General features: G+C 37.5%; 4 protein-coding genes across 4 annotated transcripts; all 4 read right to left on the bottom strand.

Moving 5' to 3' along the window:
- Positions 1-230: 230 nt before the first annotated feature.
- LOC125194064 (peroxisomal membrane protein PEX14-like) lies at positions 231-7,715 on the bottom strand. Its single transcript, XM_089065055.1, has 11 exons — positions 7,676-7,715; positions 6,880-7,082; positions 6,734-6,782; positions 6,464-6,651; positions 6,272-6,290; positions 1,122-1,307; positions 878-970; positions 722-792; positions 590-632; positions 399-508; positions 231-326 (listed from the first exon to the last, which is right to left on the bottom strand). The coding sequence occupies exons 1-11, from the start codon at positions 7,713-7,715 to the stop codon at positions 231-233; spliced, it is 1,098 nt and encodes a 365-aa protein (XP_088921181.1).
- A 1,007-nt stretch (positions 7,716-8,722) lies between these two features.
- Positions 8,723-11,627, bottom strand: LOC125201561 (uncharacterized). Its single transcript, XM_048099726.2, has 9 exons — positions 11,427-11,627; positions 11,225-11,299; positions 10,419-10,505; positions 10,067-10,123; positions 9,784-9,876; positions 9,526-9,598; positions 9,373-9,448; positions 9,173-9,263; positions 8,723-9,073 (listed from the first exon to the last, which is right to left on the bottom strand). The coding sequence occupies exons 1-9, from the start codon at positions 11,475-11,477 to the stop codon at positions 8,954-8,956; spliced, it is 723 nt and encodes a 240-aa protein (XP_047955683.1). The 5' UTR covers positions 11,478-11,627; the 3' UTR covers positions 8,723-8,953.
- A 1,273-nt stretch (positions 11,628-12,900) lies between these two features.
- Positions 12,901-15,339, bottom strand: LOC125201584 (serine/threonine/tyrosine-protein kinase HT1-like). The gene is made up of 3 exons (XM_048099761.2): positions 14,643-15,339; positions 13,685-14,140; positions 12,901-13,356 (listed from the first exon to the last, which is right to left on the bottom strand). Exons 1-3 carry the CDS (start codon positions 15,003-15,005, stop codon positions 13,108-13,110), a joined length of 1,068 nt encoding a protein of 355 aa, XP_047955718.1. The 5' UTR covers positions 15,006-15,339; the 3' UTR covers positions 12,901-13,107.
- Positions 15,340-23,479: 8,140 nt separating this feature from the next.
- Positions 23,480-25,468, bottom strand: LOC125222991 (CASP-like protein 4A3). Its single transcript, XM_048125930.2, has 3 exons — positions 24,408-25,468; positions 23,998-24,133; positions 23,480-23,799 (listed from the first exon to the last, which is right to left on the bottom strand). Exons 1-3 carry the CDS (start codon positions 25,109-25,111, stop codon positions 23,605-23,607), a joined length of 1,035 nt encoding a protein of 344 aa, XP_047981887.1. The 5' UTR covers positions 25,112-25,468; the 3' UTR covers positions 23,480-23,604.
- Positions 25,469-27,868: the final 2,400 nt, after the last annotated feature.

Here is a 27,868-nt window from a genome sequence, read left to right as displayed (position 1 = left end):
TGTTATCTTTTAGTTATAAACATGCTCACATCAATCCACCTTTAATTTCTATCACCGGAAGCATTTCTAGTTACTGACGAACATCAATTAATGGATTCATTCATTTTACAACAAAGGAAGAAAGCACGAACGGAGGTTGGTGATTCTATCTCCTCTTTATAGAGTATTTTGTTACGGTAGAATTTATATCAAATCAAGAACTTGACTTCATTATCGAAATCATTGAAGTACTACATACGGCTATCATTATAGAACTTGACCTTTGACCCCGGTTTTCTTGGATTCATTAGCGGCTGATTGGGGACCGGTGGTGCATCATTGATCCCCTGAAAACAGAAACTTATTTTAGGACAAAGCTCTGAACATATACAAGAGACCAACACAAACATTGTTTGTACCAGAGAGCTAGTCCTTATATTCAACAGCATTGGCATTTTCCCTCTTTGTAGCATAGGCATCATCTGCATATGGTGAGGAGGTTCCGCAGACACAGGTAGATACGAATAACCTGCACAGTTCCAAATAAATCAACATATTAAAAATGGTGATTCGGTTGACAAAACGACAATCACTTGATCGATGAAATTACCTGACATTGTATCAGTACGTGTGGTGCCACTGGTATGAGGTTGCTGAAACACCAAGAAGCATGTAAATAATAATTACGACATACCAAAGCTGATCGGACGAACTTTAGATACTGTTATAGTATTAAGCTTACGCTTGAACTGGTTCCTGAGAGCCTTCTGTTATCCTGCTCATCAAGACAAATTCTTCCATTTGCACCCAGTCCTAGTATTGACAGTTAAAAAGAATGTTATGCAAATTGGAGATGTTATGTATGACAACACATGTTATGAGTTGTGACTACTCCTACCACTTTCCAACTTCTGCATTGAATTGATCATTGATTTCATCACTTGTGTTTGAGCATATAACGTACTCATAATCTCCTCAAAGCATATCTTCTCTGGAAAACAACAAAACAGATTCAATGCTAAGAATAAAAAAAAATCTATCAGAGTAGAAGTAATATTAACTAAAATTAAGAAACAAGTAACATCAATCACCACTTAGTTACCAAAGTGCAAAATAAAGGGCCGTAACCAATTAGAGTCTACCTTCTCTATTTGTTGTTGACATCTCCCGGATTGCTTGAGCTGCATCCGCTGCCACAACAGCAGCATCTTTTGCAGCAGCAGCAGCTTCTTCTGCTACACTTGATTTAGTGTCGTTTTTCTTTATTAGGTCCTCGTCAACAGCCTTTCGAATCCAAGATTTCAACATAGTGTTGGAAATAGTGTAGCCTTTACACGGGCAACTCTTGCTATTACAAAGAAAACCAAAAAACTAGAAGGTAAATAAAACAAAAGAAATACAATAAAAGAACAAGATGCAAACTATTGTCTTCTTCAAGTCGAGTTGAGGTATCCCTCTCTCCGCAAGACGAGATACGCCCCGGCTAGTGCTCACGGATTGGCGCACGTCCCCAAAGATGAAACGACTTTCCTCCTACCGAGTTGAAGCACCTCAAACTCGTAGGCTCCGGCGAACTTGAATTGGAGGCGAGAACTGAGCTATGCAATGCTCCTAAGATGCGAGCTAGAATGCTTGAGAGCTTGAGAGAATGATTGTTGGTGTGTTCTCCTCTCCCAAACTCCACCTATTTATAGGATAGGGGAGACCACCTCAAAGGTCTTAATTTAAGGCATACCATAATGCATTTGGAGGTTACCAAAAGATGAAAGGCCAAAGGCCTAGCCTTTTCAAATTTCCCACATGTTTTTTTCTTACAATCCCCCACATTGGTTAGAGCGCTGCAAGCTCAAACCAACACCAGACTCAAATGCATGTATGCAGACTCTTTGCTCAGTTCTCGAGAAACGATACTGTCTTTGGAAAGGTAACTTGTGGTTTTGAACCTTCCATAGTCAATATTATCGGACATACCGGCGGGCTAGTGGGCGCGATGCCTTGAACTATTCCTCCTTGGTGTATGCCTAGTCAATAGCATCAACACAATATTGTTTCAACTCCAACAGTTCTCACGTTTGTGTCCGTTTCGGCCGTGGAACACCTCTTTGGAATTCATAAGTGACTCACACACGAAGCGGCCCCACTTCTCACTTACATATGTGATTCTTTCGTGAGTATCCTACCATACTTCATCTCCCTGAGATTTCAAGAATCATTAAAAGTCAAAAGACTTACCCTCTTACCACGTGCAGGTTACAACACTCAATGCTTTCTAAAGAATGGGCGAAGATTAAAATCTTCTGAGTGTTACAATTAGATTTGTATAGCTTTGTTTCCCATTGAACCAATCCCATGAGATCTCCAATAATATGGTTGGGTTACCAATATACTCATCTTTTAAGATGTGGTTTTCAGTCCCATTCCTTTTAGCAATTTATGCATTTGATCACGGTTTAAACCTTTTGTTAATGGATCCGCTATGTTATCCACCGACTTAACATAGTCAACTGCGATAACACCACTTGTGATCAACTGCCTTACGGTATTATGTCGTCGACGAATGTGTCGAGACTTACCATTATAGAAGCCACTGTGTGCTCTACCTATAGCTGCTTTACTATCACAGTGTATCACTACTGTGGGCACTGGCTTCTTCCAACATGGAATACATTCTAGGAAATTTTTGAGCCACTCGGCTTCTTCCCCTGCTTTATCCAATGCGATAAACTCGGATTCCATGGTGGAGCGAGCAATACACGTCAGTTTCGTTGACTTCCACGAAACAGCACCACCCCCTACAGTGAACACATACCCACTCGTCGAAAATGAGTCTTTTGAATCAGAGATCCAATTTGCGTCACAGTACCCTTCAAGTACTTGGGGATATCTTGTGTAGTGCAATCCAAAGTCAATAGTATACTTCAAGTATCTCAAAACTCTGCACAAAGCTTTCCAATGTTCCTTGCTTGGATTGCTCGTAAATCTGCTCAACTTGTTCACCGTACAAGCAAGATCTGGTCTAGTACAGTTCGTGATAAACATCAAACTTCCTATAACCTTTGCATACTCTTCTTGAGCAACAGGCTCACAAATATTCTACAGGCTCACAAATATTCTTACTTAGTTGGACATTGAGCTCCAAGAGAGTCTTTGCTGGCTTACAATCAAACGAGTTGAATTTCTTAAGCATTTTCTCAACATAATGAGATTGCGTTAAAGCAATTCCCTCATTAGTTCTCACTATTTTGATTCCGAGAATCACATCAGCTAGACCCATGTCTTTCATATCGAAATTTCTTTTCAACATGTTTTTTGTCTCGTTAATAATGGCACTATTGCTGCCCATTATCAACATATCATCAACATAAAGACACACAATAACAAACCCGTTATCTGTGTTCTTAATGTAAACACACTTATCACACTCGTTGATAGTGAATCCATTTGTCAACATTACATTGTCAAACTTCAAGTGCCATTGCAACGGCGCTTGCTTCAATCCATAAAAAGACTTTACCAATTTGCATACCTTGCGTTCTTGCCCGGGCACAACAAACCCTTCAGGTTGCTCCATGTATATCTCTTCTTCCAAATCACCATTCAGAAACGCAGTTTTCACATCTATTTGGTGAATCTCAAGATTGTGCAACGCAGCAATCGCAAGAAGCACCCGGATGGAAGCTATTCTCATAACATGTGAGTAAGTATCAAAGAAGTCATGCCCTTCTTTCTGCTTGAAGCCTTTCACCACTAGGCGAACTCTGTACTTATCTACAGTACCATCGGGTTTATATTTCTTTTTCAGAATCCACTTGCATCCTAAGGCCTTGCAGCCTTCCGGCAAGTCTACTAACACCCATGTGTTATTTAGCATAATGGATTCCATTTCACTGTTGATAGCTTCTAGCCACCACACTGCGTCTGGGCCAGACAATGCTTCTGATAGTGACTTTGGTTCACCATCCAACATAAAAGTTATGAAGTCTGGACCAAAAGTCTTAGCCACTCTAACTCTTTTACCACGTCTTGGTTCTACATCCTCAGGACTCGTCCTCGTCACTTTTGGAGAATTATAACTAGTGGTTTCATCCATCATTCTTTCACTAGAACGATCATCTTGCTTCTTGCAAGGAAACACATTCTCAAAGAATACAACATTCCTTGACTCAATTACTGTTCCTTCAGCTACATCAGGTATAGCTGACTTATGAACTAAGAAGCGACATGCGCTACTGTTCAATGCATATCCAATAAAGATACAATCGACTGTTTTAGGGCCAATTGCAACTTGTTTTGGAGGCGGCACTTGTACCTTTGCTAAACACCCCCACACTTTAAGGTACGCATATGAAGGTTTCTTTCCCTTCCACAATTCATAAGGAGTCACATCCCTATTTTTGAGTGGAATCTTATTTAAGATGTAATTTGCGGTTAGCAAAGCTTCCCCCCACATGTTCTGGGGTAAACCTGAATTAATCAACAGAGCATTCATCATCTCTTTCAGTGTTCGATTTTTGCGTTCAGCAACATCATTCGACTGAGGAGAATATGGAGCCGTGGTTTGGTGAATTATACCACTTGCATGACATAATTCTGCAAACGGCGCCACATATTCACCACCTCTATCACTTCGAACACACTTAATTTGACAATTAAGTTGATTTTCGGCTTCATTTTTGAAGTCTTTAAACGCTTCAATTGCCTCATCTTTACTTCTTAATAAGTAAATATAACAATACCTTGTGCAATCATCAATGAATGTGATGAAATACTTTTTACCACCTCTGGTTTGCACAAATTTTAAATCACATATATCTGTATGGATCAATTCTAGAGGTTTTGTGCTCCGTTCTACCGAGTGGAACGACAGCTTGGTCATTTTTGCTTCAACACAGACTTCACATTTCTTTTGTGAATTAAACTCATCAACTTTTAGTAAATTAAGATTTACTAATTTTTTATAGCATTTAGATTTACATGTCCCAATCTTTTATGCCATAAATCATAGCACTCAAGCAAATAAGAAGATGTGTCATCTTCCTTATTGCTTATTGCTTTTCCACGGTGAATTACCATAACATTCAGCTCAAAAAGCCCATTCACTAGGTGACCTTCACCTATGAACTTTCCATACTTGGTCAATATAACCTTTTCACACTCAAATTCTAGTGAAAATCCATGATTTACTAGAAGTGAGCCTGACCCCAAATTATTTCGGATGTCTGGGACATGCAGCACATCCTTAAGGGTAAGAACCTTTCCAGATCCTAATTTTAGGAACACGTTTCCAACACCAACCACCTCAGAAGAGGCTTGGTTTCCCATGCGTACTTTTCTATCTCCAACAGATTTGTAAGTACAAAAAACGCTTCTCTCGGAGCACACATGACATGTGGCACCCATATCAACAAACCATTCATTTGGATTATTACCATGGTTCACGTCGGAGACCATTGCGACCACCTCGTGATCTTTGTTGTTTATAACAACACGTTCAAATAATTTGCACAATATTATCTCCATCAATAAGTACACAATTATATTGAACCATATGTGCATTGGTATATTCAACACCACATGCATTATTACTACCAAGTCAAAACTGGTCTTACTTGTCAAATGACAAACGATAAACATAATTCTCAAGAGAATGGATCTCAAGAAATTAACCACTTCATTGCGCATCGACATTGCGTCTGTTTGTTGCTTTATTCCAGCTTTGAATTTTATGTTTCCTCCAGCTTCGGTCGACATGATGATGGCAAGAGTACACTATCTCGTCTTGCGATTGTTGGAAATAGTGTAGCCTTTACACGGACAACTCTTGCTATTACAAAAGAACCAAAAAACTAGAAGGTAAATAAAACAAAAGAAATACAATAAAAGAACAAGATGCAAACTATTGTCTTCTTCAAGTCGAGTTGAGGTATCCCTCTCTCCGCAAGACGAGATACGCCCCGGCTAGTGCTCACGGATTGGCGCAACGTCCCCAAAGATGAAACGACTTTCCTCCTACCGAGTTGAAGCACCTCAAACTCGTAGGCTCCGGCGAACTTGAATTGGAGGCGAGAACTGAGCTATGCAATGCTCCTAAGATGCGAGCTAGAATGCTTGAGAGCTTGAGAGAATGATTGTTGGTGTGTTCTCCTCTCCCAAACTCCACCTATTTATAGGATAGGGGAGACCACCTCAAAGGTCTTGACATTAAGACATACCATAATGCATTTGGAGGTTACCAAAAGATGAAAGGCCAAAGGCTTAACCTTTTCAAATTTCCCACATGTTTTTTTCTTACACATAGGGACAAAAGATTTCTAACACAAAGTATACCACAAAAAGTAATGCCAAATTAGAGATATCAAACAAACAGATGCAGTCACTCCAAATATAACTGCAAGATATCAAGAGACTAATAATAACATGCTTCTTGAAAATATAATTTCACAGACTAACACTAACTAATGCCAAGGAAATTTAGAAAGAACACCTTGAAAAGTACTGCTGTTCCAGCATCTGCTGCAGCTAGTAATCCCACTGCAAGTATAGGATGATACCCGTTGAATTGGGAGAGCATCTCAATTTTCGAAGTGCTACCCGCAGGTGCAACAGCTGCTGGCTGCAGTACTTGTGTTGGAGGTTGCTGTTGAACACTTAAGGAAGGTTTTATCTGCCCATCTTCAATTCTCTCATGAAAATAATAGGTTAAGTTCTCGAATTGATTTGACTCAAGGGAAGAACTTATTAATAACAGAATTACCTTGACTAGAGATGGCTGGATGTGTTCTTGAAACAGCTGTCAATGTATCCTATAAGATTTAAAATTGTTGGGATTTTACTGTACTTGGAGTACTACGAACACAGTAACGAAGTATTCTACGTGAGTTGGAGATAGTTTATAATTACAGGAACACGTCGATAGGCTTCATCAATCTCCTCTTTTGTGAGACCCTTCCCTTCAAGAAATGACCTTTTATACATGACAGGGGACCCCCTAACTTTTGGATGTAACAGAAACTTCATTGCATTTTGGACTTGCTCTTCCCGAATTCGTTCTGAGTTCACAGATGATGAGGTGGGAGAACTCTCCGGCACAGCCTCCTTAGTATCTGTAGTTGAAGTTCTATAAAATCAGACTAGTGCAATCGAAGAGGCAACGGATATATCTTGAATGTGTTTCAACATAATCATAGTGAATATAAAGGATAATGTGCAGAAGCTCTAACATCAAGTTTCATTACGCAAGCCTTACATTCTCCCAATGACTTGAAAAATTGGTTTGACATGAATTAATTGGATGGTTCAGCTATATGAGCAAGATATCTAAACAAGAAGGCATAGGGTCTGAGGATATAATCTTTTTCACATGTCAGTTCATTACAATTCCTATTCAGCATCATCTTCATAACCCAAGCAAGCATCTTCTTGAGTCAAATACGCACAAAATCTACACGCCAATGCAGAATTCGTTTCGAGCTTTATATACACTGATTCACTAATTCATGATGATTACCACTACTTTCCAGCTAGAATTTCATCTAATCTTATGAGTTATGAATTAAAGAATTCACATAAATAAGCAAGAAACCACTGCGGTTACAAAACAAAACAAAACATGAAGTTGGTAAATTGAAGTAACAAACTAGAAGTTCAACGTTCAAGTCTCCATTAAAAATAGTAACGAGTATATGAATTAGATTACCTGGATTTTGGGGTGTGGAAGTTGGCGGAGAAGTCGCCATAAGGAAATAATAGATTTAACGAGAGAAAACGATCTCAATCAGAAAAGGAGACTCATGAATTTGAAGTGGAAAGAAGGAGAAAAGTGGTTATGTTGGTTGCATGGGGTTGAACAGAGTATTCGGTTATTTGAGGAAGTTACAATAGAGCTACAGCTGCCAGTGCCACTGTGTATTTTGATAATTTATAATTAAACCGTTACCGACTACGGTCTTTTTTTAAAAAAAAAAATAATAAAATATTCAATTCGGTTATATTTAAGAAAATTTTCCATCATCATTATAATCCATAATTAGGGATTTTAATTTGTGCCATAGAATTCTTAGCTATGTTTCAATAGAAAAATGAAAAAAGTTCTAACTTGATTATTGACAGAAATTATGTAATGTAAATGGAAAAATATAACGACCTTGTAATCTTAGCCTAGTTAAGAGTATTTAATTTGTTCTGATTATCGATTTGGGGTGAGTTTTTATTCGATTAATTAACCAAATCGATTGATTAACAACCCCTATTGTGCATATGTTTTTTCTTTTCTTCTTTCTTCTTTCTTCTTTACTTACTAGTAATTACAGACTTTTTATTTTATGTTGATCCAGGGTTAAGTGGTACTAGTATCTTATTACTTTCATTTGTTGGTAAATGGAGCAATGAGCTGATTTGAGCCTTGTAATTGTGTAACGAGTGTTAAGTTAACAATATGATTACCTATAACTATTCACTAATATCGTCAAACTATGATTTTCTTATACTCCTAAATTATTTATATACTACTACATGCTTCGAGCTTAGGGTCACTGATCTTTGATTTTCTTGTCGCTTGACTGCAGTCAACAAAACAAAGAGATTTTTCTTCCTCATTTTTAGTGTTTTGCGTTTGCCAATACTACTGTAAAAGTTGCAAAACAAATTTCCACATAGCAAAAATATAGAAATTTCAGAACGTGCATCCTGTTTCATGTAAATTAAGTATGATTACTATAAATCAACTCTATAACAAAACATCCCAGAGCCGCTATAATTGGAGATACCATTGATGCCGGTACAAAAGTTTATACAAAAATGGAAAATAACCAAATGCGGTTTGAACTATTGATTTCCGTGATTGGAAGTAACCAATTAGGTTTACAACGAAACCTAGAAATCGACCACTGATCCAAATCGAGTACCTCTACAGAAAACTAAAGAGTAACTACAGCAAGTTCAACAAAAAATAGACAAAATCATAAGGTGTATTTGTTCATTGCATTTTCTGGAGCAAGCTTTCCACCCTGATTTTTTGCTGCGTAGGGCTCATAGACGCCGTTTGGATGATTGTATTTGAAACTAGTACAACAATTGATGGAGTAGAAGAATTCACCTAAACAAATTAGGAAATGAAATAAGTGGATGAAGGTATCAGACACTATACTTAAAGAGCGACATAAATAGACATGAGGCTTAAAAGTTGAATCCATACCCACACCCTGCCATTCAAACCAACAGCGATCTCAAAAGCAATCTTTTTCCCGAGAGTCTCAAGAACAGGGCATGTTGGAGAGCTCAGCAGCCTATCAAGCAAGCAAACACGAAGTTCAGTGAGATCTATTCGTGTGGTAGTTAAGCAATCAATAGAAAATAGATATATATCTTTAAATGAAGAGTAATGTCATGTCATACGTTCTTGATAAGCCGGTTGACGTTTCAAACATGAACCCTTCTTTAAGGGGACCATACTCTGCCGCTTTTCCAGAGGCTACAAAGCAGAAGGAACTTCTTAACAAAAAAGAAATAGGGAACAAGGAAATAATTAAGACAAGTTAATCGACTAACCATCCATGCAGGATAACTCGGGGTTCATGCCGGTATCTGCCTTGACAACTCGGACATACAACAATGTGCCCATCTGCAAATGAAGCCAAAAGTCTAACAAGTCAACAATGGACAAGGTCATCCACAAAAGTATAATTATAAATACAATCAATACAGAACATATATAGCTCACAATGACACATTAGAAACAAAATAGTGAACCATTTAATAACATATGCATGTAGTGTGTGCAAGCTTATGTAAAGTCAAGATATTCACCTCAAACTTGGGAATATTTCTCCTAGTTCCGCCTTCAAAAGCAAGTACTGGCAGGAAGGCTAAGGTTGGACCTTTTATATCCACGAAAAAATTCTGTTACATCACATAAAATTATGAGAGAGCAAACACAATTTATAGTATGAACAACTAAATCAACAAAGAAAAAAATGGCACAGACATGCAAGCTTTACTCGAAATAACAACAATCAAGACCCAACTCAATACAAAGCATCTAAACACCACCTATCATTAAATCTGATAATAGGAAAATAAGAGCACTTACATCGGATCTTGCATCAACTACTATTCCAAGTACATTATCCCCAGCACTAGGCACATACTGTAGAAAAGAATGAATTGAATAAGAAACATGAAATTATTCTATATACACAATACACATTAGCCAAAATGATAAACAATGACAGATCCAACAAACTTTATGGAAAAAAGTGAGAAATAAGGGACACACAAATATTAGGTGCCATTGCACTATTATCATCAATTATTCTATAACTGAAGTGAAGATGAAATATGCCCACAATGGAAGACAGTTTGAAATTTACTAGTATTAATATTGATCATAAACCAGTTCCTAATAAGTCAAAATTTATAGCAACTAGTACTATCTAACTCACCCGTTTTTGGGAGGTTTCAACCCAATATTTGTTAGGTTTTGAGAATCTCAAAACTCCACCCTTCATGACAGATATTAAGTCACCATCCTGCCAACAAACAGTATCAACATCTCGTCCAAAGGGAAAACATAACTTGATTTTTCATAAAAAAAAAAGAGATATGCATGATCAAATTTCCACAACAAAAGTAGTAGTAATCATTTATAATGTTTAGCATGTATCTTGAAAGAAAAATCAACTAAAAGAGGTTCATAGAGACAAACAAATTATATGCTGATGCAATCATAGTTTGAACATCTGTGTTCTCCAAAATTTAAACATGTGGAAGAGGATTGAAGTAACTTCGGTGAACTAACAACAGACATTCACTTTGTAAACAGAAGCTCCGTGCATCGTGATCACTAGCGAAGATCTAGTGATTCTAGTCACAAGATGTATACATAGCACAAACTATTTTGGCCATGTTTGGAGAGAGTATCATACGAATACACATTAAAAGACCCAAATGCACATATATTTCTCACATTTACTACCACAAAAGAAGGCAAATAGTGCATACATTAGGACCGAAGATACACATTCTTTCAAATTTATAACTAAACTTATAAGATAAACTCAATAGTAACTCATTACTCCAGAAAATGTCACAACTATCAGCAGCCAACGGATTAACTTTCTTTAAATAATTTACACTTTATTTTCTCACAAAGCAAGTCAGTATTCTTAAAATGCCAAAACAGAACAACATTCCAAATACAATAAAACAAATACTCATACAGCAAAAAAAGAACAAGAAAGTAGGAAACCTGACGGAGGCCGCCACCAAGCTTGATGGTTTGACTAGTTATTTTGGAGAGGTCCAGTACCACATCTCCTGGAAACTGAAAATAAATTGGTGGAGGGGAGGGAGGAATCAACCAAAAATTAATCAGAAACACAATTTCGTCGTAGGTAAATACACACTCCATAAATTGAATTATAAACAAAAACTGAGTTTGTCACACTTACCACTTGTTGATCAATAAGGCTCGAAGAAGGTATTGAGGGCTTCAATTCCATTTCTCTGTAAACAAAGATGGCTACAGGTGCTTGTGAGTATAGCTCCAAATGGAAGGGAAAGACCGGCTACGAGGCGGCGCAGGCAAGGCGGTCTGCGCGGTTTCCGGTGAGGAGTCGAGAGATAGGGAATTAGGGCGCTCTGATTTTAAATTTGGGGATTTTTTTAGTCGGGAAATTCTTACTTGTTTGGGGCCTAATAATTTTAAGTGGGCTGTTAGTTCTTTCAATGATTGGGCCTGCTGTTTTAGGAGAGTTATGAATTTAATTAAATACTTGGGCTAACAAGTTTTAAATAAGCATTGGGCTAATAGGCTTTTAATTAATTGTTTCAGCTAAGATAATTAATTGATGGCACCGATTGATTAATTTATTGATTTTTTAAATTTCCTGTACAATTAGTTCAGTAATTAATTAATTGGGTTGATGAACAGAATCAATCAAATCCCGTTATTTATTTAGTGAACGAGAACTTCATAAATTTCTCTAATAAAAGGGCGAAGAATAAAATGAACCCACATGTAGGATGCATGCATTCTTGTTAAATTCAATGATTTCTTAATGTCTGATTAGTAAGTAATCTTCTTTGAAAATGGGGTTTTCCACACGTTAAGGACTAAAAACGGAAAGTCTAAGTTAATAATTAAGTGAACGAGATGAGCTTCTTTTTAGATAAACGAAATATCATCCTGTAAATAAATTCAATATATAAAACTATGGATCACATTTTCTACTACTTTTCATTTATAATAAAAGTCTATCAAAACACGCGCTAATCAAAAATGGAATTTCTAATACTATGAACTAAAGGAAGTACAGTAATATATTTTATTCATATGACATCAAAATACCAATTTCTTTTCTTATAATTATGCTTTATCAAACAATACACCCTGCTGCCTTTTAATATACAAATCCCAAATATTAACTCTTAAGCTTGTAATCATCAACTAAACACACAAGATATTATTGTTTGTTGGGAAAGAGGATTTGATTGATTTGCTGTCCAATCTGGATTTAATTGATCTGGAATCAAATAATTGAAAGGAATTATTTGCCATATCTTAAAGGTATAATTGATTTTTTTGGGATTGATTTAGCACATATTTTTATACGGAGTACTTTTTAGTTTTATTTTCTATATCCAAAAAGAGAAGAATGAAGGAAAAGGGAGATAAAAAATAATATTTTTAAAAATGGCAGATGAAAGACAAAATGGTTTTAAATCGATAGTTTAAAGAGAAAAAAGAATTGAAAGAAAGAAGTATTTTTTCAATTACCACTTATATCCGTACTTATAAATTTGTTTACATAGTTGTAGTACTTTTTTGGTTTTACATAATTGTTACAGGGTTAAAATATTGAGGTATAATGATAGTTATCACAAGGATACTACTACACCTTTTTTTCCTAATAGAACTCTCTCTTGAATTATCACCCCCATTTTGGGGATTTATCAAAGAGAATTATCTTATAGTAATTCCATAACATTCCATAGAAGAAAGAAAAATTAGGGAAAAGCTAAATGGATGTTGAGGCCATCAATTGCACCTCAAATTACAAATCAAACTCATCCCTAACATGAGAAAAACCACTACAGTGCATTTAGCATCAGACCTGATCGTCCAGGACCTCATGTCCCTAGTGACGGGTATCGACGAGTGGCAATGCACTTCGGAATGCATCTTGCAAGGGTGTATCCCTCCGATGGCTCGTGCGAGGTAAAGAATTCTGGGTCTCGCGCTAGAGCCTCCGTGTAGCTCTCGAGCGTGCTCACAATCTCATCAAAATGAGGCCGCTTGTCTGGATTGCCCGACCAGCAACGCCGGATGAGACGGCTGAATGCTGTAGGGCACGTAGAAGGCAGTGGCGGCCTTGCATTCTGCCAAGGACACACAATGTTATAGCTAAATCAAGATGATCAAATGCTGAAATAAAGAAATGTACTAACAAACTACTGATTCCATCATACTTCAAACTGTATATTGGATCTTACATGGTCATTAGCAAAAGGCCGAAATTCGTCATATTTTAAGGCGTAAACGACAATTAGGAGGCTTCTTATCTTCTGTTATCACACGAGTAAAGGTCCAAAATATCGATACACAAGCCCTTATAGTATGAGCACGTATAATGCGATAACATATGTACGTATCAAAACCATTTTAAGATGCAACCCACTGTCGAGTAACTAAGCTTTAAATCCGTACCTTTTGGCACACTGCAAATGCGGCTTGTTCTGGGGTCATGTCGTCGAATGGTACCAAGGCGGTTAGCAGCTCCCACATTACAATGCCAAAGCTGTAAACGTCGACCTTCTTCGTGTGGTGTTTCTCCTTGATCATTTCCGGAGCCATCCAACGATAAGTGCCTGTGAATCCCTTGGCACTGCCACATTGTGTTTCCAGACACGATATACCAAAATCCGCTACCTTGACACACATATCCTCATCAAGCAGAAGATTCTCAGATTTAAGATCTCGATGGAGAATCCCCTTTGCATGAAGATACTGCATACCGTGTGCAATGTCGAGCGACAACTTCAGCACAAGGTCGTGAGGAAGCGAATACGGTCCTTTCTGGTGCAGGTATTTTCTGAGGGAACCACCCGGATAATACTCTGTGATGATACAAAACACTGGTGGTTTCTTACATGCTGCAATAAACTGCATTTATAAAGCCAATCAATCTTATAGATATATCAACAACAACAACATGATTTTATGCTGAATGTATAAACTCGGGCTTCTTTTTGTTGCAGAGTTAGTGAAAGTGATTCCATACAAACAAGAGCATCTCTCAAGAGCAGCTAAGATCCTTAAACAAGGTAAAAAATGGGACATTTTTATATTATGACATTGGTTCTATGATTCCAGAACAAGACAATAGTACATAGGAAGAGTTCTCAATGAAATTCGATATCTTAGAATGTCCTAATTAGGCAACTGGGAAATTACAGATGAAGAACATTATATATCCATTTAAGCATAGAATAATCATAGAAGAAAAAAGTGAAGAACATAGATTAACAAACACAAAGCCTAGTGACAATGGCAATGAAGATATACTTTCATATGCAACGTACAACATCTAAGGCATAGTGTACAACATTAACAAAACCATCCCCAATTCAACCCTAGAAAAAGAGATGAAGAAGAAGCAACTTACAGAGATGATGTTGGGGTGTCTGAGCCTGAACAAGAGAGCAACTTCAGAAGTGAACTGCTTCTCGAGAAATGCAGCCAAATCCCCATCTTCCTGAGGCTGGCTGATGAGCTTAATCGCCACATCTCTGCGCTTGTAGACGCCTCTGTAAATCCTGCTGTGCCTCCCAGAGGCAAATTTGTTGCCTATGAAGAGCTGCGACATGTCGGCGCTCCATTCCTCCTCACCTCCGCCCTTGATCTCTGCTCCGGAGGAAATCAGGTATTTCGACCATGAAATCGCTCTCCTGTACTCCCCCAGCGACAGCCTCCTCTCCAGCTTGGTCTGCGTGCTCGCTATCTGCTTCAGCCATTGGAAATTCGTCATGGGTTTCGCGCAGAATCATCAATGGAAAATCAAGATTGCCCTCGATTTGTAGACAAAGATGGAAACTTTTTCACTCATTCGCTTCTGCGAAAGATCTTTTGCTTTATTGACTCTACATGAACATAGAAAAAGCTGCTGCACTTAAAGCTTTAATCTTGCTCCCAGAAATAAGACCCAAAATATGGTATGAACGATTTCACTGGAGAAAACACAGAGCTTGATATGGAAGCTAAAATGAGTGATGAGAGATAGAGATGGGTATGGCAGTTGGCTCTCTGTCTCCTGTAGATGTGTGTGTGAGAGAGAGAGAGTGCAGTAGAAAGTGAGTAAATATTCATAACATGGGAAGATCCACTTCGGAGGAGACATGCGGCTGTCTAATCATTATGACTCTCTGTCCTATTTTACTTTTATACCCTTCTCATTCTTTATAAATTACCAATTATGCCACATTTTTTAAGTGCAAATATAATCAAATACTCCCTCCGTCCCACATAATTTTATCCAATATTCTATTTTGGGTCGTCTCACATAATTTTACACACTTTATTTTTATCATTTTTGGTAGTGGACCTCATATTCCATTAACTCATTCCTACTCACATTTTATTATAAAACTAATACTTTAAAAGTAGGACTCACATTTCACCAACTTTTTCAACTCACTTTTCATTAAATTTCTTAAAACCCGTGCTGGATCAAAGTGAGTAAAATTATGTGGGATGGAGGGAGTACTACTTACTACTACTATTTAATATTCTCTCAGTCTCAATTAAATTGAGTTAAAACTTTTGGACACAGAGATTAAGAAATTGCATTAAAAAGTAAGAGAGATGAATAAAATAGAGAAAATAAAGAGAGAGTAAAGTAGGTGATCGAATAAAGTAAGAGTAATAAGATGTTTTCTATTTTTTGTCAAAAAAAATGAATACGACTCAGCTTAATTAGGATATTTTAAAAATGAATATAACTCGACTTAGTTGGACAGATGGAGTAATTTTCTAATTAATATCATTCCACATTTAAACAATGAATGAGCACATTGTCCACATACACTTAATTTCTTGTCAAAACAAGAATGCAATTAAAATAGTTACTACATATAGCCACATATAACTCGTATTCGTTTAGAAACTAGTCATAATCATATGATCCGTTTGAGCATACTCTCTATTTAGAAAGTAAAGATGGTATCGAATAATAACATTTGAACTTCAAATTATTAAATACTCCCTCCGTCCCAAGATAAGTGACCTACTTCTTTTGGGCACGAGATTTAAGGAATGATATTTAAATAAGTTAAAATGGAGAGAGTAAAGTATGAGAGAGGGAAAAGTAGAGGAGAGAAGAGAGAATAAAGTAAGTGAAGAATAAAGTAAGAGAGATGACTTTTTGCTGAAAATGGAAATAGGTAACTTATAGTGGGACACCCCGAAAAAGAATATAAATCAATTATCTTGGGACGGAGGGAGTATATAATGACAGCGGATACCATGGATAAACTATTGTGTATGCCGTATGGTCTAATAAAGGTAAGACAAACCCCTAGAAGGGTAGTATGGTCATTCGGCGACACGTGTATGGGGTATGGATTCCACTAAATTTCATAACAAAAGAAACAGAGACACAAATTGAAGGCCTACTGGGACCCACATGAACAAAAACCCGCTCAGTATGTGCCACTGTGTGTACTGTGCCGTATGCACCTTTCCGTGTACGGTTTCTCATATAAACGGGATTCTTTCACTAATTAACTCTAAATTATAGATTTTGTAATTAGTAGTAGTAATTCATTTGTTAGCATTGTTGAAGATAAGGGGCTATGGAATTAGCAGATTTACAATTTACAATTTCCTGAATTGGAATGAAAAATAATTCGTTTTATTACAATTTATTTACTGCGGCCCAAATAAAAATTACATTAGGACTTTATCACTTTTATTAATATTAACTAGTATCACGTTGGGGCTATGTATAAATTAATATATTTTTAAAATAATAATTTATAATTTTAAATTAATTAAATAAAATTAGAATCAATATATACATAATGTGAGTAACAATTTTAGTTATATGAAAATCAAAAAATATATACAAATCAACATTGAAGCATAATAAATTTAAAATAAATAGCATAATATAATGTTTAAACATTAAATCATGGAATATGAAGATAAAAATCTATCACAATAAAGAATAAATACAAATGGATAATTACTCATCATTTTAAAAACTTCTTTATACACTACATTAACTTTAAATTAAAATAAATCTCATCATTATAAACTAAAACCTTCAATTCTTCACGTAAAATAACTCGTTTGTATCTTTAACCGCTCACCTCACCTAAAACTACAATAAAATAAAGAACAAAATCAATTTGCAATACACAAAATCAATAATTAATATGTATTAAAACGACCATCCGTAGAGCAAAGCATAAGATGAGACCCATGAAAGTACATCATCGAACAATTCACACCACATGCATTCGATAAAAGGACAAAAAATATTTTTATTTGAAATTCTAATCAAATGGTTAAACCAAATTTAATTTAAATGACATAGTAAAACTTTCACTCACTCCAATTATTCACACATAACATATTAGTTTAATAATTTTTTTAAAATTAAATGGCAATTAAATTTCCCCTGCATATCACATGATAAAGATGATACCAAGAGTGAATGAATGATGATTTTAGAAACTAAATTGCATACCTCAGCCATATGCGAAACTGCAAGATGTAAGTCTCCAAAATGATCTTGCCGAGCCATCTGTTCATCAAGGCAAATAAAATATACGTTTGAATCATCTCAATGAACAAAAAATGATAAAAATCTTAATGTCCTTTACTCAAACAAAGATATGGATTCTTACCCAAAAAGTGTTAATGAGTAGGGAGCGGAAACTCAATGAGTAGGTTTCCAAAGTATTTGCTAAATTGTTACAAAATTGCTATGAACATTGATTTTAAATTCTCCACTATCTAAATACTCCTCCACTATCTAAATAATCACTTCCCACTTTTCTAGCTTGTAATTACCATCCTAAATATATTTTAAATGTGGGTTGCAGTTACAAAACGTACCCACAATTACTCAACAAAATTTAATATGATTTATTTCTCTAATTACCCCCAAAACTCCCCTTATATATATATTGTATAGAGAGTTGTGATCAATGTTGAACCAATTTTAAAGACCGAACTAGAGATCAAATCTGGGCCATTAAATCTAGTTTTTTTGATGAGATGTGCTGCTGTGAAAATTTTTTCGGCTTCATTACAAGCTCATTTTACTTCATTATATAGGTTTATTACTTCATTCTGTACGTAATACCTTGAAACTACAACATGTTTTTACTTGCTTCCAATAGGTTTTGAAATGATTCAACATATGCTTCATTCAAATTCATTGACGTGGGTTTTTGCTTGATTAATATTTAAAAATGCAATTTATTCAAGTGGGTTTATTACTTCATTCAGAAACGTTATTACTTCATTGGATAAGATTTTTACTTCATTCCAGTAGGACTTCAAATGCTTCTACACATACTTCATTCCAATAATTTATTACATTATTCCATGTGTTTATTAAACCATATTAGCGCCATGGCGTTGGTGATAGATATTGTAGAGAGAAAGAACGGCACGCGACGGCGAAACCACATTTACGTACTGGAATGAAGTAAAAACCTACTGGAATTAAGTAAAAACCAGTAGAATGAAGTAAAAACCTACTAGAATGAAGTAATATATTCTGGAACGAAGTTAAATCTTCGTAACATGTTAGTATGACTTATTTACCTTCAGATGAATTAAAATAGGCTCGTGATGAAGGCGAAAATAATTTATAAATTTCTGTATCTTATTAATAAAAAATAGATCTAAAAGCCCTAATTTGGTAGGGTTCGGTGGTTCGATCTTTAAGAGTGAATTTGTGGATAATGAGACTCTATAGTATAGATGTCAGAAGACGATATCCGTATATACAGATCGGACTACAAAGGAGTACTAATTTTGGCACATGTAACAATTGGACGTGTCACAAAATCAATAAATCGATAATTTAGGAGCATGAAATAATTTTCTTGTATTGTGAGACCAATTCGCCTGCAAATTAGAGGGGAATTTATCTTTATGCAACTTGGAATTATTACTGCAAAAGAAATAATTTTTCCTTCGTACATAAAATTCTTCGCGAAGTAGTATTATAAGAAATGAATTTATTTCTCTGCCACAGAGTGATATAGAACTATCGCATTAATTTTGAACTTATCCAAGTGTTTTGTGCCCAGGCTCTTGTTTTGTGTAGTATTTAGGTTGGGCAAAATATTTATTGCTACTATCTTCACATCAAACTCTAATGCTATTATGACAGCATTAAATAATTTATTGAATTTAATGAGTTCCAGGTCAATTGAGAGAATGTAATTATCAGTATTTCAATTTAGGGATATTAATATCTAATATCATAAAATTTTTAAAAATTTAAGTTTTACTACGCACTTTAAAATTAATAAATAACATGAACAATTTTATATTTTTAATTTTCAGTGTGAATATATACTCCTTTTGTCTAATAAAAATAGAGTCAATTTTCTTTTTTCACATGTTCCATGAGAATGGTTCATATTCCCTTCATCCACAAATAAGAGCCTCATTTTACTATTTTATTTCATCGACGAATTGAAGTTTCAGTTCATTATTATGATAAATGGTAAGTATTTTTATGTTAAATGCAGCTAAATAGACGATATGTTCTTTATAAATTTGAGCTTACATTTACCTTAGAGCATCCGCAATGGTCGGCTAGCGACCGGCTAGCCGATTCGTCGCGCTAGCCGATCGGCTAGCCGAACCATTGCAATCGGCCAGCGCGAAATCGGCGAGCGCATCGGCGTGGGCTGGCCGATCGCTCGTCGCTAGCCGATCCGCTGGCCGATCGGCTAGCCGCCATTGCAGAGGCCCGATCGGCCAGCGCCGATTTTCGTTTTTTTTTTTTTTTTTTTTTTTTAAATCATATATAAACGCGATTTTCGTTTCATTTTCATTTGCACCACTTGTTTTAACGAGTTTTCTCTCTCTCTAACTTTCTGTTCAAGAGCATCATCGAGTGATGGATCACAACAACGAGTCCAGTCCGGCGACGAGCGGCTCTCAGACTCCCACAGTACCCGTGGGATCTGGATGGGGGCAGATGGGCCCGGGATTTAACATCCCTTGGAATCAGATGATGGGGATGATGGCTGGTGCGCCGGGGGGGGGGGGGGCGATGGGGGGGAACCAGGGGGGTATGCCGTGGGGGATGCCGGGCGGCGGGCAGTCAGCGCCCGGGTGGGGGGGTATGCCCCAGATGCAGCAGCAGATGATGTTGCAGCAGATGATGGGGATGATGTGGCAGGGGGGGATGCTGCACGGCATGTATCCCGGGATGCCGGGGGGGGGGTGCAGGGGTCACCGGGAGGGGACGCGGTATATCGGCCCTCGCTTGATTTTTTGACGGCTTCGTCTCACTCGTCGACCCCAGTGGAGACGCAGTTCTCTGGCGATGACCTTCTGTCATTGCACGATATGGGGATCGATCTCGGGGAAGATGATACTCCCGTTCCAGCGACGCGGGCCGCGCCGAAGAAGAAGACGAGGGGGAAGGGGAAGGGCAAGGCGGTCGGCGAGTCATCGCAGCCCGCTGCCCCTGGCCGGAGGAAGTGGACGGAGGATGAGTACGCCGGGGTGGCCAAGGGGTGGTTGGAGGTGTGCGACGATCCACTGGTTGCGAACAACCAGCGGGTCGTCAACATGTGGGCGAAGATCAGTGCTGCCTATAAGAGGCACTGCCCGCACGGGAAGGACTTCAGCAACGAGGAGGTCCGGAAGGGGTGGGAACGCACCAGGGCCGCAGTGGGCCGTTTTGCGAATTTGTACGCCAACGCCCTCCGTCAGCTCAAAAGTGGGCAGACTGAGGACGACGCCCGGAGGATAGCCGCGAGTCAGTTCCCCTTGGAGGGGAAGTATAAGGAGTTCACCTTCTTGGAGTGCTTCTTGTTGCTGAAGGACTCGGAGAAGTTCCGGGCGGGGTGCGACGCTGGGTGGCCGAAGAAGCAGCGACTTAACTATAGCGGCGACTACAGCGGCAGCAGCGGCGGATCCCACGACCTCCCCCCGGATGCTGAGGAGTTTCCATCCCCTCCTTCATTTACTGGTCGCCCCCGCCCGGTTGGACAGAAGCGGGCGCAGCGGGCTGCGAGGGGCGGATCCCCCCTATCGCCCCGCGAGGTCCAGTCCTCCGCCCTCCCAGCCGCCCCACTCGCGTACACTCTCCATTCGCGTAACCAAATGCGGGCTCAGATGTTACAGGTCTTCCGAGAGTGGAAGAACGCCACTGACCCCACGGAGAAGAGGATTCTTTTCGAGATGCTCGAGAGCATGCGTGCTGATTTAGAGATCGCGACGAGGAGGCTGGGGGGTTCCGACGTGGGCTCAGATACCACGGGTGGCGGCAGCGGCGGCGGCGACGGCCACGAGGAGGGCGACAGCGACGGCGATGAGGAGTAGAGAGTGGCGGGGCTCGGGTGTTGAAGCCCTTTTTTTTAAAAAAAAAATCATGTACTTTTTTTTAAAAATCTTTGTACTTTTTTTTTAATGGAATGGATTATTTTTCCCGTATATGTGTCGTAAATTTAATTCCGTATATCGCAATTTTAATTCCGTAAATGTAGTATATTTTGAATTGTTTTTATTGCGGCTGGCCTAAATCTGACGTGGCAGGTGGTTTTTTTAGTGTTGCTGACGTGGCAGAGGAGAGAATGGCTGGCCTATGGCTGGCCTATTAACCATTGCTACGCTCTTATAATTCTAAATGCATGAACACTTGATTAACCTTATTTTTTCTTGATTGTATCAATTTAAGATGAATTTTGTGTCAGTTTACTAACCCCACACCATATGCAATGCGATAATGTACGGAGCAACTGTCGGTCAGTTGTTAGTACCAAAGGAGAAATATCACACGTATCTGATTTTAATTTGGATCTACTTATCTTGTTCCTTGTGCTAATTTAGTTAATTAGATGTTTAGGGCGTTGATTAATTTATTAGACATTTTCACGCGTTTAATTAAATGAGCATGTCTGAGTTGGGTAAGGCATCATCACTACTTGATCTGTGTAGGAGACCAAATTCACAGCTTTTTCTCCAAACTTTGAAATCAACCATTTTGTCATGTGAGTGTTTAATCCACTACATTGCAACATAGTTTATGTTAATAAATTTTATTAATTACATTAATGATTGTTTCCCAGAGGAGAATTCCATTTTAAAATGAAAAATTAGTTAACACAAGGAGAATTCTTATTTTCATATACATGTCATGTCCTCTTTCTCCCTCTCTCCTTATAGGAAAGATATTGAATTTATTGAGCCTATTGTTCTCATAAACTTAGCCTAGAGTTTTGGCCTAAAAATTAGGAATTGTCAAATCACTATCATAGAAAATGAAATTTGAGAATCAAATTGATTATTTGTTCTCCTATAAGTTTGGTGGGCAACCTTTTTTTTTGGGGTGCGCTAGGGTTATAGGCACATTATTATGCAAACAAATGCCAACAAATATAACTGAAAATGTGAGGCTAGAGAGAGAAACAGAGGTGTAGTTGGGCCTACAACAAAACTGATTTTATGTCAATAGGATTTTTTGTCACCTACTTCATTTATGTACTCTGCAATAACATGGCTGATGATGGACAATCACATGCCTTGTTTTTATGTTTCTTTCAACTCTTTCTTTGTAGTGTTATTTTATTCTATTCATAGATATGAAATTCTTAATGGTCTAAAACTTATGGAAAAGATCAAATAATAATTCGAGAAACATACAGGATAAGGTGGTAGTGCATTTGGGCCAAACACATTCTTTAAGAAGGTATAGAAGATGAAGTCTCACGAAGAGCCCAATTCTACTATTTCCTATGAATATTATGCAGCAAAGGTAGATAGGTCCAAATATCTGATTTTTTCTGAAAAATTAATAACTTAAGTACTTAACCAAATTGTTCAAAAAATCGAACTCAAAATTGTAGCTATGCATCTGATCCAAAATTGAAACGAAAAAAAATCCAAAATTACATGAAGTATCCAAAAAACTCGTTGTTGCCGAACATAGGCGTTGGGTGTGGAATGGTCTTTGCTGATAAACGACAAGTCTCGGAACAATGTTTCGAAGATGTGCAATCTCAACATAAATTACTTCATCGATAGAGGAGAGACCAACCGATTTTCATCCTCATGTAATCACCATTACCACGGATCTAGGGAGGGCTTAAGCTCACCTCTAATTTTTATTTTTAGAATTTTGATGGTACGTAAACATTATCTCTCTCAGCCAAAACATAGTGAGAAGAAGATATTGAGAGCAGTTTTTCAATAAGTTTATATTCATTTGCTTATAAAAAAAGTTCATGAGGCTCATCATCATTACCGGAATAATCTATTATTTTATTAGATAAATAGAATATCGGAACATACTTAGAAAAAATAATGCCTACACAACTACTACCTATCACTGCCTTTGTACAGCATTCTCATCACTAATGGAGTGATCAAGTTGAATCCCTGTTGCAGAGGTTATAACCAGATATGAGTGAACTGGTGGCGAAGGCGATGAAAGCCAAGAACGACACCGCAATTGAGGCGCTGGCCATCAACGTGAACTCGTCTTTCCCCCAGTTTGTTATCCAGTCTGTAACCCTTGTAGCAGCCGCTGAGGATGCTGACATTATAAGATAGGCCAAAATCTGAAGAGGCACAAACATCTTATGTAAGAATACTCATCTTGTCTTGGTAATGCTTGAAATTGTAAAACAGAGAGCAATATCGACAATGTCACTTTAGATAAGTGACTTGGAATCTGATTTATCAGCTCAATGCCATATAATTGAAGCTAAATAAATTTTCATCTAACTAGAGTATTGAAGCTGAAATATATAAGTAACCTGATCCATGAAGAAATCAAAGTGGTAACGTAGATGGTGAGAGATGACGTGCTTCTCCGTGCCCAAAAGGTATGCCAGATCGCACACTTGAAAAGCAGAATATACAAACCCGATGATATTTACAACGAGACAATATCTGCACACGGAAGTACAGTGCATTAGTACTCCTTATCGAATAATAGCAACACAAAATGCAATAAAATTGAGCATTACAAGCCAAATCATCAAATACTACTATGGCATTAATGAATCAAAACAATGTTTACCCAAACAAGAAAGGCATTAAATCTCCCCAAAACCCAAAGAAACTTGTGTCTAATCAAGGACAACATAATTGTAACATTCGATTGGTTAGACAAGATTTGATATGACTGTTAATCACAAGTAATCATGACAACCGAACAACTTACCTATACTCTCGGTATCGATCAAACGAATCGCCACTCCAGCCTTTGGTTTTGTCAGCAGCCATAACGCTGAAGGAAATCACACAAGCAAGAGCCTCAAACACTCTCACCACCAACGCCGCCTTCGTCAGCTCCTTTCCCCTCTCCGACCGCCGCAGTATATTCTCCACCGCAGCCCTCGACCGCCTATCTCCGCCCACCTCATCGACAAACCCTTCCTCCACCGTACCACCGCCGATCGCTCCCACCTTCTTCACCCCGCGCGGCGCCTCCTCCTTCACCAGCCGATTCAGCCCCAAAATCACCGGCGAACTCGCCCTCCCCCCAAATTCCCGATTCTCCGCCGCCGAATTCTCCCTCCGCCCGCCGTTTCCCGAGGTGGGTTTCTCCGAATGCGGCCATGGCCGCCGCCCGCCTTTCCCGGCGGCGAGCGGAGACGTCGCCGTGAAGTTGGATTTTCCCGGCGACGGCACGGGGGAGTAGTATCTCTCGGCTGGGACGAGGGATTTGGTGGTTTTGTTGGCGGGATTGTCGTTTTCCGGGAGGAAAACGGGGTCGTCGGAGCGGAGGGGCGAGTCGGAGCGGAGGGGCGAGTGGAATGACTCGGTGTGACTCGCTGTTGACTCGGTGTCCGACATTGATATGTGGCTGTTGCTGTTTCTGCGAAGAGTCCGCCGGTTGCTGTTGCTCGAATCGTGATTCTCCATTTAAAATAGGAATCTTGAGCTTGGGTTTTGAATTTTATTTATGGAATTTTGTGTGATCGGAAGGAAAGGAAATTTGAAGGAAACTTTTATTTTTCAAACCAAATCGGTTTTGAATTAAAAGATTGTGTTTATTGTCTGCGTGAAGGAGCAAGGGTGAGGATTTCTGTCCTACTATTTTATTGGATGTTTGAAATGGCTTGCTGACGTGGCGTCTGGAGATTTGCGGTCTATTGTTGTGTTGGTGTTGGGGTTCTATAGAGGAGTGAGGATTCAGTAGGGATTCTCAACAAATATTTCGCGGCAGTAGCGATTGATTGGACGGCTGCATGAATTCGTCGAAAATTTGCTTCTAAATATAAATATTTATTTCCATATACCTAATTTGGATTCAATAGAGCTATCGAAGAATTTATACATGGAAAATGAGTCTTTGTAAAACAATACGTAACACATATCTACAAAAAATTTATAATTGTGCCAATTGCCAAATAAGACAACCTAACTAGTGACAATAATCTTCTTATACTCCCTACTTAGACAACTGCTCTCTTTATTAATGATAGACTAAAACAACTTCGGTTATTTATTATTGACCATATTTAGTATTTTTAATTTTTTCTTAGTCAGCTCTAGTCTAATGGAATATAAAAATTTAGGAGCTTAGAAAATTTGTATTCCTTTTCTATTGAAAACGATTGAATAAGCATACACACATCCCATTTCACTTTTAAAGAATTCAATATCACTAAGTTTGTATTATGCGAATCGTAAATTCGATGCATGCCAGACATAGGACAAAATAACTTCTCAATTAGGGACGAAAATTAGATTTTCCGAAACTCCCCTTATTTTATTTTGATTTATACTTATTTTCTTAGTTTAAAAGAATAAACAGATGGAAATTTGTTGACTAATAGTATGAATTGATTACTTTGATATTTTTTCTTTCTATCAACTAAGGTTTCCTTTAAATATTTCCACATTTATTTGTGATATCATTCAATCTATCCACGACTTATCACCGTTCACATTTGTGGCGTAGTTCTTTAAACAAGCGACAATAATCATATCAAAATTGATTTGAGACTGTGTATGATTATTGACAAGTTGTTGAGTCCATTTATTTCCAAATTTTATTTCAAATCAATTGTTGATGATATTGTTCTAATTTGATTATTGAAAATTTTAATTAGACTAAGATACAGAGTGGACGATGGAGCTCAAATGTCAAACGTCTTTAATTAGATCCAAACTTTGGATTATAGTCATGTCAAATGTAACTTTTTATAAATTATTGCATAACTCCAAATATCCTACTACTAGTTTAGTAGTAAAATAAAACAGAAGAGGAATCTAACCACCATATAATCGTGACAGGTGTGTAATAGTAATGAATAATGTATGTCTTCTTGATTAAGTAATAATTGAGCATTTATAATTTTCTAAAATTACAATTGGAAAAGAAATGAAAAGTAATTAAACCTAACTTTAACTTTATATTGTGGTGCTGAAATCCTGTCTTTTGAGATATCACAGAAAGCAGTCTTCATGTTCAACTCTGCTTTTACAAACTTTAAGCCACACTAAGAACGTTTTTTATATGACACTGATTGCCACTATATTTTACTTTCACACATTTTGTTTTATTTTAATATCATCTATATGACTATATATATATCGATTATACGACGTGAATTTCCATAGAGAAAAATGATGCAATATTACTTAAATTGACAGCACTATTTTAATGTGTTAGCATGGGATCTTATGTTATTTTGATCAGACAAATATACCCCTTTTCTAAGCCAGCTATATATATATATAGGGCTTTTTTTTGCTATTATATCCTCATTTAATTTTTTTTATTGAGTAAGTCCTTAACATTAAATATGGACATATATATTAGGAATATTATGAAGTATATTGCTTAGTTTTATTTCCTAATAATATTCTTATTTATTGCGAAAAATCATGCTTATATAATTGAGACGAGAGAGTACATTAGCATGGGAGTACTATTTTAAAAAAATATTCACGTTATATTCTACTACAATATTTGGTTTCTGGTTACAGCAAAAAGGAAAAACAATAATTGTTTCCTTGGTAATAAATTTACTAATAATGGACAAATGTGTATAACGAAAACCCTTTTCCAAAAAGCAAAAAAGTGGAAAACTTACTAAAAAACACGTGGAAAGGAGCAGTAGTTTATGTAATACTACTAGAGTAAGCAAAATACGTATAGTTATATGTATTTTTCTCGCTTTCAAATAATCTCTTTTTGGATGTCATGCAAATCCTTGGCCTTTCCTAAAAATTCCCATCTTTATTCCTGGTCATTGAATCTCAACCCCTCCCCCTTAAACACCTCAGTCCACTTTAAATTTTACTAGAATCTCAGCTGCAGAAGACGTGATGGACTCGAGCATGTACAACTTGGAGAATGGATCCCTTTCTGTGCAAAATGCCACAGGAGATGCTGTGCCAATCTTCACCCTACAAATCCAAAATAATCTAAGTATTTGAAAATTAATGGTGGTGAAGATTGGCACAGCATCCCCTGCTGTGGTATTTTGCATAGCAGGGGATCCATTCCTGTACAACTTGACGTCGAACGTTGAATTTTGGGGCAAAAGGGGGCAGTCGCCCGCACATCGTTAGGAGGGCCTAGTTTTTCCGCCACCCTCTTGTGTATATATAATTTTTGTATATGAAAACATCAAACAACATTATACTTTAAACTTTTAAAAAATTTAT

This window comes from Salvia hispanica, chromosome 2 (assembly GCF_029641045.1).
Source record: "Salvia hispanica isolate PSC_SH4W2 chromosome 2, Shi_PSC_v1, whole genome shotgun sequence".
Taxonomy (NCBI): domain Eukaryota; kingdom Viridiplantae; phylum Streptophyta; class Magnoliopsida; order Lamiales; family Lamiaceae; genus Salvia; species Salvia hispanica.
The sequence above is the reverse complement of the archived record's forward strand: the minus strand, read 5'-3'. Positions and strand labels throughout refer to the sequence as shown.

Coding starts and splice junctions, on each gene's coding strand:
- LOC125194064 (XM_089065055.1), bottom strand. CDS start 7,715: ATGGCGACTTCTCCGCCAACTTCCACACCCCAAAATCCAG. Junction 6,783..6,879: donor AAGCCTATCGACGTGTTCCT/GTAATTATAAAC, acceptor TAAATCTTATAG/GATACATTGACAGCTGTTTC. Junction 327..398: donor ATATAAGGACTAGCTCTCTG/GTACAAACAATG, acceptor TTCTGTTTTCAG/GGGATCAATGATGCACCACC.
- LOC125201561 (XM_048099726.2), bottom strand. CDS start 11,477: ATGGAATTGAAGCCCTCAATACCTTCTTCGAGCCTTATTGATCAACAA. Junction 10,124..10,418: donor TTGAAACCTCCCAAAAACGG/GTGAGTTAGATA, acceptor TCTTTTCTACAG/TATGTGCCTAGTGCTGGGGA. Junction 9,599..9,783: donor GAAATATTCCCAAGTTTGAG/GTGAATATCTTG, acceptor CTTCATTTGCAG/ATGGGCACATTGTTGTATGT.
- LOC125201584 (XM_048099761.2), bottom strand. CDS start 15,005: ATGACGAATTTCCAATGGCTGAAGCAGATAGCGAGCACGCAGACCAAG. Junction 14,141..14,642: donor GACACCCCAACATCATCTCT/GTAAGTTGCTTC, acceptor TTATAAATGCAG/TTTATTGCAGCATGTAAGAA. Junction 13,357..13,684: donor CATTTGCAGTGTGCCAAAAG/GTACGGATTTAA, acceptor TGTCCTTGGCAG/AATGCAAGGCCGCCACTGCC.
- LOC125222991 (XM_048125930.2), bottom strand. CDS start 25,111: ATGGAGAATCACGATTCGAGCAACAGCAACCGGCGGACTCTTCGCAGA. Junction 24,134..24,407: donor GATCGATACCGAGAGTATAG/GTAAGTTGTTCG, acceptor TTCCGTGTGCAG/ATATTGTCTCGTTGTAAATA. Junction 23,800..23,997: donor TTGATTTCTTCATGGATCAG/GTTACTTATATA, acceptor GTGCCTCTTCAG/ATTTTGGCCTATCTTATAAT.